Source organism: Bacillus rossius, chromosome 17 (assembly GCF_032445375.1).
Source record: "Bacillus rossius redtenbacheri isolate Brsri chromosome 17, Brsri_v3, whole genome shotgun sequence".
Taxonomy (NCBI): Eukaryota; Metazoa; Arthropoda; class Insecta; order Phasmatodea; family Bacillidae; genus Bacillus; species Bacillus rossius.
Window position 1 is genome coordinate 29,106,640 of NC_086344.1, and position 15,475 is coordinate 29,122,114.

Sequence of the window (15,475 nt, forward strand, 5' to 3'; positions counted from 1 at the left end):
ATGGTGGCGATTGCGGCGGTGAATTAACCAACTACCTCAAACCGTGTTAGAAATTTTAACCTGGGCTGGCGACTTCTATACAGTATATATATTCAAAGGTATAACTATGGAGTTCATCCTACAGGGCATTGAACCCGCGAATTTTTCCGGTCCCTACTTATACAGATTGCAGTGAGGGAGGGTGGGGATTGTTCTCATCTCTACTCCGGGTGTTGACTCGTCGCTGACTCGTCGCTGACTCGTCGCTGACTCGTCGCTGGCTTGTCGACAGGACCCGCGCTTCAACTGCGCCATCGACCTGCGCACGGGCTACAGGACGAACCTGATACTCTCCATGCCGATATGCAACCACGAGGGCGAGGTGATCGGCGTGGCGCAGATCATCAACAAGACCAACGGCAGCAACGAGTTCACGCCGCGCGACGTCGAGGTGAATAAGGGCTCGTGAGGCTCGCGAGGCTCGTGAGGCTCGTGGGGCTCGTGGAGCTAAAGGAGCTCGTGATGTTCGTGAGGTTCGTGAGGCTCGTGAGGCTCGTGAGGCTCGTGAGGTTTGTGGGACTCGTGAGGCTCGTGAGGCTCGTGAGGCTCGTGGAGCTGAAGGGGCTCGTGGGTCTCGAGAGGCTCGTGAGGCTCGTGGGGCTCGTGGAGCTAAAGGAGCTCGTGATGTTCGTGAGGTTCGTGAGGCTCGTGAGGCTCGTGAGGCTCGTGAGGTTTGTGGGACTCGTGAGGCTCGTGAGGCTCGTGAGGCTCGTGAGGTTTGTGGGGCTCGTGAGGCTCGTGAGGTTCGCGAGGCTCGTGAGGCTCGTGAGGTTTGTGGGGCTCGTGAGGCTCGTGAGGTTTGTGGGGCTCGTGAGGCTCGTGAGGTTCGCGAGGCTCGTGAGGCTCGTGAGGTTTGTGGGGCTCGTGAGGCTCGTGAGGCTCGTGAGGCTCGTGAGGTTTGTGGGGCTCGTGAGGCTCGTGAGGCTCGTGAGGCTCGTGAGGTTTGTGGGGCTCGTGAGGCTCGTGAGGTTCGCGAGGCTCGTGAGGCTCGTGAGGCTCGTGAGGCTCGGGAGGCTCGTGAGGCTCGTGAGGCTCGTGAGGCTCGGGAGGCTCGCGAGGCTCGTGAGGCTCGGGAGGCTCGTGAGGCTCGTGAGGCTCGTGAGGCTCGTGAGGCTCGCGAGGCTCGTGAGGCTCGGGAGGCTCGTGAGGCTCGCGAGGCTCGTGAGGCTCGTGATGTTCGTGAGGTTCGTGAAGCTCGCGAGACTCGTGAGGCTCGTGAGGCTCGTGGGGCTCGTGGAGCTGAAGGGGCTCGTGGGTCTCGAGAGGCTCGTGATGTTCGTGAGGTTCGTGAGGCTCGTGAGGCTCGTGAGGCTCGGGAGGCTCGTGAGGCTCGCGAGGCTCGTGAGGTTCGTGAGGCTCGCGAGGCTCGTGAGGCTCGGGAGGCTCGTGAGGCTCGCGAGGCTCGTGAGGCTCGGGAGGCTCGTGAGGCTCGCGAGGCTCGTGAGGCTCGCGAGGCTCGTGAGGCTCGGGAGGCTCGTGAGGCTCGCGAGGCTCGTGAGGTTCGTGAGGCTCGCGAGGCTCGTGAGGCTCGGGAGGCTCGTGAGGCTCGCGAGGCTCGTGAGGCTCGTGAGGCTCGTGAGGCTCGTGAGGCTCGCGAGGCTCGTGAGGCTCGTGGGGCTCGTGGAGCTGAAGGGGCTCGTGAGGCTCGTGAGGTTCGCGAGGCTCGTGAGGTTCGCGAGGCTCGTGAGGTTCGCGAGGCTCGTGAGGTTCGCGAGGCTCGTGAGGTTCGCGAGGCTCGTGAGGTTCGCGAGGCTCGTGAGGTTCGCGAGGCTCGTGAGGCTCGTGAGGCTCGGGAGGCTCGTGAGGCTCGTGAGGCTCGCGAGGCTCGTGAGGCTCGCGAGGCTCGCGAGGCTCGGGAGGCTCGGGGGGTTCGTGGGGCTTTTAATCTTTATCTTCTAAGGTGTATATACCAGCCTTGGAAAGTACTTTAGACCATTAAGTCGTATAAACATGTTAATTTTTTTTTTTTTCCGTGAGGAACCTGCAGTCGATGTTCTGACTCGTACAGAACGTTAATGATTGCCAAACGTGAGGTTACAAACATCACCACTAACTTAATATACAAAATGAGGAGACAATGGCCTGAAAGTGTCTCATAGAGCGTAACAAAAAATTTCAACCCTTAGGAGTGGGGCATTCGATTATATACAAGAGAGAGAGATAGTATAAATAACCAATAAAGTACTGAGTCAGACAACTGTGAGGTCCCCTGAATTTTTTTTTTTTTTAAATTTCGTTGCCACGTTTGTTACAAACTTCATTGTGTAATCTCATTGTTAGACACCTGTAAAATTCGCGGATTCATTTCGCGATAGGATAGAGTCCAAATACTTTTGACATTATTTTGCTTCAGTGATTGGGCCACAGTTTATCTGAAGGACTCTGGGCCAATGAAAAATATTTAACAGAAGAATTAGCAGCGAATCACGATCATTCCAGTCAACAGGTGTTACGAGTCGGTAACCAATCAGCAGATGTAATTTGCACGAGTGCATAGAGGATCATGGAGTCTATCCTTTAGGGATTTGTAATCGCGTATTTTACAGGTCTCTACTCATTGTTTAGTTTAATCACTCAAGTGAATTAATTTTTTTAAATTTTTGTTTTGTGGATTAGTGAAGTGTGAAGTTTATTTTCAAATGCGCGTGATGGCGAACACCCCCATTATATATATTTTGCTCTCTATGTTGTGTGCTGGGAGCTGTTGTTTCTCTGTGTGTCCGCAGGTTTTCCAGCGTTACCTGACCTTCTGTGGCATTGGCATCCAGAATGCTCAGCTGTTCGAGATGTCTGTGCTGGAGTTCCGAAGGAACCAGGTACGTTCCACTGACTAGCGAGTTGTTATCAGTGTGGAACACTGCTCCGGAAAGGATTGTTTGTTATATATTAACAATAACCAGCTAGTTGAATCACAACAATTATAAATGTCTGGTCACTAGTCGTAAATTTATAAGTCCCTTTATTTTTTCTCCTCACTTGAGATCGGCTCGTCTCTTACAGCGCACCTCGTCACTACCTAGTCACTATCTCGGCACTATCTCGTCACTACCTCATCACTACCTCGACACTAGCTCGGCACTAGCTCGGCACTAGCTCGGCACTAGCTCGGCACTTCCTCAGCACTAGCTAGTCACTACCTCATCACTACCTCGACACTAGCTCGGCACTAGCTCGGTACTTCCTCAGCATTAGCTAGTCACTAGCTCGATACTACCTCGGCACTACCTCGGCACTACTTTGGCACTACTTCGCACTAGCCGCTCGTCCGCCTTGCGATACCGTCCCCGGATGGTCCGATCTCTCGTCGCCCGCTATCGCTCGCCAAGGAGTCCCTCGCCCTCTTCCATTCACTCGCAGCTCGCGGGTCGGTTCCTCTTTTACACCCCTCAGTTAACCCCGTAATCTCTCATGAAGTGTCGCGTCATCAAAGGAGTGCACCCCCTCCCCCATTCTCGGACTTGACTCTCGAAGCTGCACGAACAATGGCGTCCTACTTACGTCACCCCACGCGATCAAGACTCTGGGAACGTTTAGAACCCAAGAGAGAGAAAAAGATAGAGATAGAGAGGCGCTGGTTTGGTGTACGGACCTTCAGTTACAGGATTTTTAAAAAACACACAAACACACGAGCGAATAAAGAATAAGAAAATTCTAACAACTTAGCTACATAAGGTCACAGAGGATTTATTTCACAAGCTTTATCGTAATCCTCAGTGGGCTACAGTGATGTATTTCCTCTCCACTATAGCCCGTCAGGCTTCATTCACAGATGCGACAGGAAATGTGTTTGCACCCGCGTTACTGAAAGGACGTCTTTCAAGCAAACTTTACATGTGAATCACGAAGTTAATAGCACTAATATATGTATATATGACTTGTTTGAACGAATTTCTCAGTCAGTTGACTTTAGAACAAAGTATCAAATACAGTCAAATAAAAACCAAAATACAAAAATGTTCAAATTTCTTTTTTAGAGCAAAAGGTATACTATTCTCTGATATTTATTCTAACGCGGCAATAAATTTTCTCTTAATATTCAGTATTAAAGAAAACTAAACACTAACTCATACAGAAAAAAATAATATAGTTATTATACTTAAAAGACCGGAAAATTTCGTGGATTCATTACGTGGCATGTTAGAATTCAAATGATTATCCCTTTGTGCTGCTTCTGCTAGTACGTATTTAATCACGAGTCACCCAGTAGAGACGCCTCACGAGTCAGCAGCCAATGAACGTACGACGTTTTCCCGAGTGTGCAGGGGATCTTGGAGTCTATCCTGGAGGTCATTGAACCTGCGAATTTTTCCAATATTTCATTATACTGTACCCAGGCCCAGATTCCAGGCGGATAATCGTTAGTCACCCGTTTCATTTTCCAGTTTTCCCCCTTAAAAATCATAAAATTTTACGAATTAAAGCTTTCTTTTTACTATCAGTTTTAAAACAGGTTTTTCAAAGACATAGGTTGTTTATCTTTTTCCCCCCCTTATTTGCATTTAATAACATGGTGGTTGTAGTTTTATACGGTTATTATAACTACCGTAATAAAACATGGGTTATAGTATACTGTATATTGTTAAACGAGTTTTAAATCTATTTTTAAGTATTTGTTTTAAGGCCTAATATTGTTAAGTGCGCTGCAAAAGGTTAGTTTAAGATAAACTAACTTTTACTCTTGACTCTGTCCAGGACAGGGATGGCAAAACTTACCAACACATCGTGATATCGGTATTTCGATATATCGTTTGAATTATATCGATACCAATATAATATCGATCTGAAAAAATCGATATTTTTTATTAATCGGTCTGTTATTAAATACAAAATTTTACCCATGCTTTACGTATTATAAAATTATTGTTTGAGTATATATATATATATATATATATATATATATATATACTTCTTTGCTAATATAAAGGAATTACATTATAAAAGTTTACCTCTTTCTAACAAAAGTGAAAATAACTAATTTTTATTTTTTTCTATATATTTTTTAATATTCAAAAATACCTACTTCATATGTTTCAGTAGTTTATTCGCTAAGTTTTTTTTAATTGTAAGTAATTTTTATCGATTTTATTCTTATAGACTTCTGGAGATTTAAGGCCAAGGCAAGAACAAACATGTAGAAATGAGATTAATGAATAGTAAAAATATCGAACAATTATTTATTTGCATATGATTTTGATGGTAGTAGTTAGCTTAACGGAAACTAGCATAAATACCTGCATTTATATTTTTTTGTCAAAATTAGAATTATTTATTTTTAATTAATCTAAGCTTTCATTCTTATTTTCATTTGAGAACTTTTTTTCAAATTTCGATATAATTGGGAAAAAAATGTCGATACTAAATGATCGATATTTTAACAATGAAATATCGATGATTCTGATATATCAATATATCATTGCAATCCGTAGACGGTGCTCTATGGTTAAAGATTCTCTCGGTCCTCAGAATCCTGACCACGGCGCTGTCTGGGCGCGGATCGGGATGGTTGTTGAGCGGTCGGGGGGAGGGGAAGCCTTCTTTTCACAGACAGAGAGCCAAACGCCCGATCGTGCTTTTTTTTTTTTTTGTTCATTGTAAAATGTTAGGTTAGCTACATTATAAATACCTTAAAACATTGTGGACGGTTGATTTTTTTAGGATAGCTACTTTAAAGATACTGTGAAATCATGTAAACGGTTTCCTGGCCCTGGATAGTTACATTTATTAAAAAGTTATTTGCTAAGCAACCATAAAATGATTTTACAGTATTTTTAATGCAGCTATACTTACCTAATATAACCAACCATCCATGATGTTTTAAAGTATTTGTAATGTATCTAACCTATCCTAATCGACCGCAAAATTTAATGCCACACCGGTTTATACAATGAGATAGAACGAAAAAAAAGCGAGCATGAACTTCGAGGACCTTCGGGTCAGTGGCGTAGCCAGTATTTGTGTATGGAGGGGGGTTAAGAAGCATGCCCCCCCCCCCCTATTAAAGCGTGGGGTCCGGGATTTTAAGGTGTAAAATAGTGCTATTTCAGCAGTTTTCGGTACTTAACTTTAAATATTGTAATGATAAAAATATTATTTATTTTTTAATAACAAAATTGTTTGAGTGATGAAGTAAGAAATTAATTAAAGATATTTTAATCAAACCAAGTGCCTTGTCCACGTCCACTCAAAATCATAAATCATGCTCGAAGCTCGACAATACAAAAAAAAAGGAATAAAAAATGGTTGGGTTTCGGCAGAACTGGCCTATTCCTGGGAAACAATTAGCTTTAGCTTGAAGAGTTACCCAGTCACCACCTGCTTATAATTACCGCGCTGGTTAAATACAGTAGGTGTAAGATATTTGAAAGCTTGGGACCCGTCATGGCGTCATAACCTCATAGCTTCTGCTCGCGACAGGGGTAGGGGAAGGGATGGAGAATCGGTAGGGCTCGCTTACTCTTCCCCTCCAGTGCAGTAGCCGGTGATAGCAGAAAGGCACCCGGGCTTTTGGCTAACCTGCTTTCAGATGAGAAAAAAATGATGGCTAAGGGGGGGGGGAGGGGGTTAGAACCCCTAAACCCCCGTTCCTGGCAGGGGATTAGCCAAGGGGGGGGGGTGTTTTGGGTGTCCAAACACCCCCCGAAATATTAAAAAATATAAATATTTGTACTTATGACAAAATTTACACTTGTCCAGCTGTTGCAAACGCACTTAGATGAAACTAAGAAAGAAACCCTTGAGCCGATAACCCTTAATATTCAGCAATGAGTTTCCAACAGTGTCTCGTTAAAAAAACATCATCAAGTCGGGACACAAATTCATGTTATTTAAAAGCCAATATTTTAATTACGAAAGTGCTTAAATAGCACCAATTTGCACATTAAAATCAACCCTTAATATTCGGCAATGAGTTTCCAACAGTGTCTCGTTAAAAAGATCATCAAGTCGTGACACAAATTCGTGTTATTTTAAAGCCAATATTTTAATTACGAAAGTGCTAAAATAGCACCGATTTGCACATTTAAAATCAAAATTTTTTTCCGGGGGAGGGCCGCCGGACCCCCCCTCACTAGTACGGGGGCAGGGTTTTAAGTAAACACCCCCCGAAAAAGAAATCCTGGCTACGCCACTGCTTCGGGTGTGTCTCGCTCTCGTCCTGTGAAGTGATGGCTTCCCTCCTGTGAGGAGGGGATAGGGAGGGGGAATGAAGACGTGCTCACGTGTGTGTGTGTTCGCGTGTGTGTGTGGGGGAAATGCAGATCCTGCTGAACCTGGCGCGCAGCATCTTCGAGGAGCAGAACAACCTGGAGTGCCTCGTCACCAAGATCATGACCGAGGCGCGGGAACTGCTCAAGTGCGAGCGATGCGCCGTCTTCCTGCTGGACACGGAGTGCTGTGTGGCGGTGAGTCTGGAAACTACAAGGACAAGCCGAGAGGGGGGACCCGACTGTTTCGGTCGACTTCGCGGCCGCCATCGTCAGGCTCGCCAGTCCCCCAACTGCTTCTGCTTCCTCACGAGTAGAGACCTGCGAAATTCGTGGATTCTATTTCGTGATGTCCCACAATTTTTTAAAACAATTATAACCTTAGCGCTGCTTCTGCAAACGGTCCACTGTTAACTTGGAGTAGGGATAGGAAAAATTCGCGGGTTCATTTCGCGACAAGCTAAAATACAAATAGTTACAGCTCAGTGCTGCCTCTGCTATTGGCTCACAACTCACCTGGATGACTCTGGGCCAATTAGAAACGCCCCGACCAAAGCTTTATCGAATCACAGGCTGCTACGTTGGGACGTCTCACAAGACGGCAGCCAATGGATGGGTGGCATTTGACGGAGTGTACGTAGAACTATGGAGTTCATCCTGCAGGTCATTGAACCCGCGAATTTTTCCTATCCCTAACTTGGAGTAATGAGGGGCCGATTAGAGGACCCTCACTCATAGAAGTGTCGGAATCACAGCCTGCTCGGTCGAGACGACTCGCGAGTCAGCAGCCAATGAACAGGTGGCATTTGCCCCGAGTGTGTAGAGTGTGGTAGAGTCTCTATCCTGGAGGTCATTGAATCCGCGAATTTTGCAGGTCTCTACTCTCGTGATGGCGTTCCTGCAACGTTCCATCGAAACCTTATGTGTTGTTGTAGCCGAGTAAAAAAGTAAAGACTATCGGCCGGCGGTTCGGTTTGACGTTGTAGTTGCTATCATCAGGAAACAGTCACCTGCTGCTCCCTGATGATGGCGAATATCAATTTCCACCGAAACGTTTGTGTTGTAGCCGCGTCAAAAGCGAAGAGATAGCCGAAGTTTCAGTTGACGTTGTAGTCGCCATCGTCAGGGTATTGGTCACATATTGCTTTCCTGATGATGGCGTACAGCAACGTTCTATCGAAACCTTATGTGTTGTAGCCGAGTGAAAAAGTAAAGACATCACCCGGCGTTTCGGTTGACGTTGTAGTCGCCATCATCAGGGTATTAGTCACATATTGCTTTCCTGATGATGGCGTACAGCAACGTTCTATCGAAACCTTATGTGTTGTAGCCGAGTGAAAAGTAAAGACATCGGCTGGCGTTTCGGCTGACGTTGTAGTCGCCATCATCAGGGTATTAGTCACATATTGCTTTCCTGATGATGGCGTACAGCAACGTTCTATCGAAACCGTATGTGTTGTAGCCGAGTAAAAAGTAAAGACATCGGCCGGCGTTTCGGTTGACGTTTTATTCGCCATCATCAGGGTAGCAGTCACCTACAGTCTGTACCCCGGGCCCAGTATTTGGGAAAAGGGGGGAGCCACTAAACATTTTACTATAGATATTTAATTGACTATCCTAGTGTTAGAACACAAAAAAATATGTTTGACAGCAGATGAACTGAATTATTTGTATTGAGAGATACATACAGATACAGCTTCATCGTCAAATATTTAAAACCTTTTTTTTTACTTAACGAAATAAAATTTTCAATATTTAACAATGAATTTTTTTTAAGACACAAAATACGTTGACTACTAATTCGAAGTTAAAATGCAATGTTTCAAAAATTAAAATTACTGCAATTTAATCTATTTATTTACCATCCAAATCGTAGGCCATATCAAAAGTTATTTGGAATAGTTGATTTAATATGTGGTGGCGTTATGATAAGGTGTCGGGTTGGGGAAGGGGCGGGGGGGGGGGGACTAGTCTAGTTACGTTCCTGGCTATCCAGTAAGGGTGTGGTCGTTCTCATTTCAACTCCAATCAATTACATAGCAAATATTGAAAACACCCACACTCCCTAGCTTTAACTCTCCTGAAATTAAAACCACGCTGTCGTGAATCCAAACGTGCCAAGTATCGAGTTCTATACGCGGGGGAAAAAAAATCCGTGTCGTTGGCCTTTTGGTGGATGAAGCTTTTTTTTCCCCTACTAAGTTGGCAAGCGACGGGCGGTCAAGTAATTTAAAAGCCAAGTTCGGTTAGGGCTTCCGTAAAAAAAGTTTTAACCGGCACTTCAAGAACTTGTGCACTCTGGGGTTTCAGCCTCTCATCCCCCCCTCTCCCCACCCCCTCCTCCATCAATTAAAGTACTTCACGTGAGAGTGAAAACGTTCCCGTAAGAACGCTGCAGTTCGATTGTTTTAAAATAAGCATAGCCACTTGATGTTCGAAAACATTTTTTTTTTCTTTCACTGGATACGGGCCAATCAATGAGTTGGCTTTTCAGATATTTTTGTTAGACTTTTCAACCTAGACACAATATACTTAGTTCCGTTTCTCGCATTTTTTTTTTATCTTTATAGTTTTTTTTCTGCTTTGTGTTCGGAATTTAGACAGAAAAAAAAAGAATGAGCAATAGCGCATATTTATTTGAACCGCTGCCAGTCGCCATGCGAATTTCGCAGTTTGTTCCTATGGGCCGAATCTCTGGATTTGGCGTTAACGTTTAATGTTGTAAGCTTTTTTGCTTCTGTTTCTGGTTGTCTATTTAGGATTACTTTGTTAACAACAATACTCTAGAAACTTGTTCTGTTATTAGCTTTGAAAGGGAAGACTGTTGTTCATCAATGCAGTGAAACTTACTGATGCTGTTTTTTTTTTTTTTTTTTTTTTCAAAATCTGATGGGCTTTAAAAGGAAAGACATATTTAAATAACATGATAATTTTATCACAAAAAGTACAGCAGGGTCTTACCTATTTTTCTAAATAATCGCCAAAACAATCGAGGCGTTTGTCATATCGTGACACAAGCTTCTCGATGCCTTCTTCGAAGAAGTTATCCGCCAGTGAATAGAGATACAGGGCCAGCGCCTGTATCTCCCTCTCTCTCACGACGCAGCTGTGAGGCGGGTGGACTAATAGCGCGGCGCATTCTGTCCCACTGTTCGCAAATCTTGCGATACATCTTGACGCGGGAGCCAGTGCGCCGCGCTATTAGTCCACCCGCCTCACAGCGGCGTCGTGAGGGAGAGGGAGATCCAGGCGCTGGCCCTGTATCTCTATTCACTGGCGGCTAACTTCTTGGAAGAAGACATAGAGAAGCTAGTGTTACGATATGACAAATGTCTGGAACGTTTTGGCGAATATGTAGAAAAATAATTAAGACCCTGCTGAACTTTTGGCAGTAAAAGTATAATGTTATTAGTAAATTTGTATTTTTTTTATATGGCACATCGAAAGTTGAAATAAAAACAGCCCGTGTATTTCAATGTTGAAGATAAGTATATGCAGGTACTTTACATAAAAAAAAACCTGACTGCTCATTTGACTGCAATTAGGCACGCCAGGACCAGCGGTTTCTCACTTGTGATTGGTGGCCGTCAGTAAGAGGAGGCATTGCCTTGTCCTACTTGGCCATTCAGGATGCGTTTGCTTACGCACAGAAGTATGCCAAAAGTAGACACGTAACTTAAAGAAACTGAACCAATCACAACACGCACACAATGCTACAATGTTGAGACACACACAACTTGTTACGAAAATATATTTCGTGAAAAATACTTGCCCCTATCCAAAGGTCTATCGCATGGATTAGTTTTACGCTAGTTTAGATTTTACATTTCTTAACGTGACATAGCCAGTTCCACTTCCTAATTGGCTGTGGCCACCTACTTTCCTTTCTCTTTTTGTACTGGGTTGTAAATAAATCACTATCAGTAAATACCACTGTTTATTACTACAAGATCATTTAAGGCGTGCCGAATAGCTGGGGTATTATAATAGGTTTATAGAATAAATTTTATCCTTTCAAATAAAAAAAACATATAAAGTGACTAAGAAATTAGAGAAAGAAAAATTATCAGGGGCTTTTTTTTATCCTTCTGGGACAGCGCCCTAATGAAAGTTTTCCTTTGACTGTTTTCGGAACAGTTTAAGAGTAAAATATGCTCTGGCTGTCCTCAAGACTTTTAAAAAGTGTAAATTACTCGGTATGATTTTGGAACTGTGAAGAGTAAAGTAAGCTCGGATTATTTACGGAACAGTTTGTAGGGTAAATTTTTCTCGGACTGTTTCCGACAGACGAAGAGTGTGGTTTGCTCTGACTGTTACTGACAGACAAACGATAAAGTTTTTTTTTTTCCTGAACCATTTTCGAAACATTTTGCAAGTAAAGTAAGCTTGGAATTTTTTTCGGGACTGTTTAAAGAGTTAATGTTTGATCAGAACGGTTTTCGGTAATGGTTGAAGTGCAAAGTATGTATGATCTGGCTGTTTTCAGAACAAGTGAAGAGTAAAGTTTTAGTCGAACTGTTTCTGACTTTCGACAAGTGAAGTTCAATGACGGACCAAGGGCGGTATTCCAAGACGTTTGGGCAAGGTAACGAATAAGCACCGTCCGTCTGGGACACAGCCGTAACCTAACTCGCAGACCATATTCCAGAACGTGGTCCTAACCGAATCCCAGTGAAGTAACAGATATGCAACAGTTTTAATAAACGGTGCAATGCGTGAGGCTAGAAACTTGTTTCAACGCATAGCAGCGGAAGTTTCGCAATTTTTACGGCCAAAAATACTGGAGGTAACAACACCATCAGCACTAAAATAAAACGTCCTTTTCTTAAATTTTCAATTAAAGTTTTTGACGTGACAACGTCTAATAAATCGATGAACGCCGGCTGCACGCACGAAAAAGGATGACTCATTGTCCCGTTACGCTCATTGTCCCGTTACTCTCATTGTCCCGTTACGCTCATTGTCCCGTTACGTTCATTGTACGCTTGCGCCGCATCTATCTCTCTTCCACTCGATTGGAACAACCATCGATTTGACTTTTTCAATGCACATTAAACTTGAAACACTCCCATTCGTTTCCTACTTTTCCTATAATCGTCCATTCCTTAACAGAATAACACAGATCAGAAGAAGTTAAATAGCAAAAATGTAAATAGTTATAATGTCTTCGTTAAAGTAATAAACATATTTGAATTAATGAGTGCAAATAAAAGTAAATTTGTCAATTAAATTGTAAATATCATTTCTCTGCTTCTTTGTATCCATACAAAATAGTGATATTTCAATAAAACTTATTCAATTTTATTCATAAAAGTATGCAATCATTTCATCAATGTTTTGTTATGACGTTGTCACGTTAAACTATCGTCCTAAATCGACTTTACAGACAACCCTCTTTTTTTAAAGTTTCTATTTTTTCTTGTCATGTCCATAAACGCGAACTTAATGTATTCCATGGATAGTTTCGTTGTCATGAAACGTAATTTGGCAGACCACAACACGCTTGGTACGTTCGTCCCCCTGATCATCACGAAAATGACCAGATACGAAAAAAGGGAGCTCTCTGCACATGCGCGGGTTTTGGGGAAACAGAACGGCAACTGATGGGTAGAGACCTGTAAAATTCGCGATTTCAAATCCCTAAAGGATAGACTCCATGAGCCTCTATGCACTCGTGCAAATTACATCTGCTGATTGGTTACCGACTCGAAACACCTGTTGACTGGAATGATCGTGATTCGCTAATTCTTTTGTTAAAGATTTTTCATTGGCCCAGAGTCCTTCAGATAAACTGTGGCCAAATCACTGAAGCAAAATAATGTCAAAAGTATTTGGACTCTATCCTATCGCGAAATGAATCCGCGAATTTTACAGGTCTCTACTGATGGGTAGAGAGACGGAATTTTCGCGCATTCATTTAGTCGTAAGCTAGAATGCAAACCTTCACACTCTTGCAGTGTGTTCATGATTGGCCCGCAATTGTTTGGACACGCCCCTCTACGACCGCGAGCCAATGATGCCCGGCTAGGAGAGAAGTAAGCGAATCAGGTAGTGCCAAATAACAAGGATAAAAATGTTCTCGCTAAGAAATCAACCAATGGGAATGTAAACATGGGTCGAGCACACCTATAACTTTGAATTCTATCCTGAGGCCAGAAGAATCCGCTAAATTTCCGGGTCTCTACTGATGGGGCATCAAGATCCGTTCCATGAAAACCAAGGGACTGGCCGTGTCCTATCGCTAGGGGCATGCAAATTTCGCGAAAAGATTTCGAGACTAGCTAAAAGTTAAAACATTGTAGCATCGTCTGTGTTTCGTGATTGGGTGAGTTTCTCCCAGATACATATCGATTGTAACAAATCCAATCACGGTAATTTAGTGCGAAAATAAACGCGCCCTGAGTGGCTCGGTCAAATAAGGCAACGACTTCTCTCGCAGACGGCCGCCATCACAAGGAAGTAACCACGGGTTCAGGTATACCTTGTTGCAGTCTAATAAGTGTTGAGATCTTTTCGCGAAAAACGCCTGCCCCTACCTATTGCGCACTACATAGGAAATGCGGTTTTGGGGTACAGGCGTAGCACACGATTTAATACGTTAACCGTTTATTTTTGTGTTTTGGAACACCGGCGTTTAGAGTTTAGATTATATTTTTTTTTTCTCTCCTCGGATTTTTTTCTGACTTTTTAAAGAGCTTGTGGAGCCAGGTTTCTTCGGGTGAGGGGGAGGGGGGGAAAGGCAACCCGGGAGTCCACGCGACCTCCCGCGTGGTCCTGCCTTTTCGGTGAGGTCAGTCCCAGAGGTGATGCTTGGCGGTGGGTTTGGCCCTGGTTTTTTGGGGGGGAGGGGGGGAGCGAAGAAGGTCTGACGCCCAAGGGGGCCACTGCGCCTTTCCCACGTGATCCCAGGTCGCGGTGCTATTCCCGTCCCGAACCCAAGACTGTTCCTCTCCGGCCCTGGTCCGCCAAAAATAAATTAAAGGCGCTGCTCTTTTTTTTTTTTTTTTAACCCTCTCTGATCCCATTATTTCCCGTGTGCTCGTTTGTGCCATTTTCGGAAAAAGGGAGGAGAGAGAGGAAAAAAAATTTAATTACGTCCCTACGTATTTTTATTTTCGGTGGATTCTTCTTCCTCCTTCGCCCGTTTTCGCCTCGGAGGAACAACGCTATTAACTTCCACGGCCTTCGGAACCGGACGAGAATAGATCCTCTTTTGCTGTAGTGGCGTCATGAGTGGGGGAGTATAGTGGGTGGGACTATATTCCCCTCCATCCAAATTTATTTAAAAAATAATAATAATAATTATTGAGAGATTTCTGTTAAGGAGGTAGGTATGGTGCTTTTGATAATGCAAGGTTAGTTTTCGCAACACATCTTGAACTACTCAACTACACAGGAAGTAGCGCGTTTTGAGTCTGATGATCCAGAGTTGGCAAAAATTCAGTTTTTTTTTTTAATCATAGCATGTTTTTTTTCCTTACTTTTCTTTCAGTAAAACTTAGGCTTTCAAGTAAACCCAATTCATGTAGATATTTTTTTTTTCAGTTTTTCTCCAAAAACAGCCCGTTATTTTTTTTTAAAAAAAGTCCATGTGGGGTTCCACATTTTATTTCAAGTAAAACCAGGGTTTTTAAAAACACAATTCATGTTTTTTTCTTCTTGTTTTTAAATAAATCTCAGTTTCGCCATCATCACCACCTACTGTGGTTATTACAAGTTCTCCTGCCTTTTAATACTCTCGCATTCCCCGTCGCTTCTCGCGAGGTGCAAGGCTGAGGCTCGCTCGAGCGCAGATTTCGTGTCTCTTCTGGGGGCTCGTCTTGCCACCGGCTCATTTCTCTCGGCTACTGTCTGCCTCGTTCGATACCCACCACAATTCTCTGCGTTTTTAATTGCTTCTGCTGGGGTTATTCCGCTTGTTTTCTTTCTTTCCTCCAACACAACCAGTTTTCACTTAGGCACTTTGCGATTAATTACTAGAGTACATGCAAAATTTGCGGATTCATTTCGCGATAGGCTAGCATCAAATCAACTATACCTTCGTACCGCTTCTGCGATTGGCCCACATTTTATCTGGGGAACTGTGAGCCAATGGGAAACACTAAACCAAGAAAGTTCCGAATTACGGACTGCCTAGTTGAGACGTCTCACGCGTCAGTAGCCAATGAACAGGTGTTATTTCCACGAGTATTTAAATAACTGTGGAGTCTATCCTAGAGGTCAATGAATCCGCG

The 15,475-nt window shown here is 43.8% G+C and overlaps 1 protein-coding gene across 2 annotated transcripts in view; it reads left to right on the forward strand.

Annotated features, from left to right (window-relative positions):
• LOC134540858 (cGMP-specific 3',5'-cyclic phosphodiesterase) overlaps positions 1-15,475 on the forward strand; it is a 274,843-nt gene that overhangs the window by 178,122 nt on the left and 81,246 nt on the right. For both annotated transcript variants that reach the window (XR_010076524.1, XM_063383866.1), the window contains exons 7-9: positions 272-430; positions 2,766-2,855; positions 7,296-7,439. Coding sequence is in view for 1 of the 2 variants with exons in the window: in XM_063383866.1 (XP_063239936.1) it covers positions 272-430; positions 2,766-2,855; positions 7,296-7,439 (393 nt within the window). In the remaining variant the exon portion in view is untranslated. The remainder of the gene's footprint in view (positions 1-271; positions 431-2,765; positions 2,856-7,295; positions 7,440-15,475) is intronic.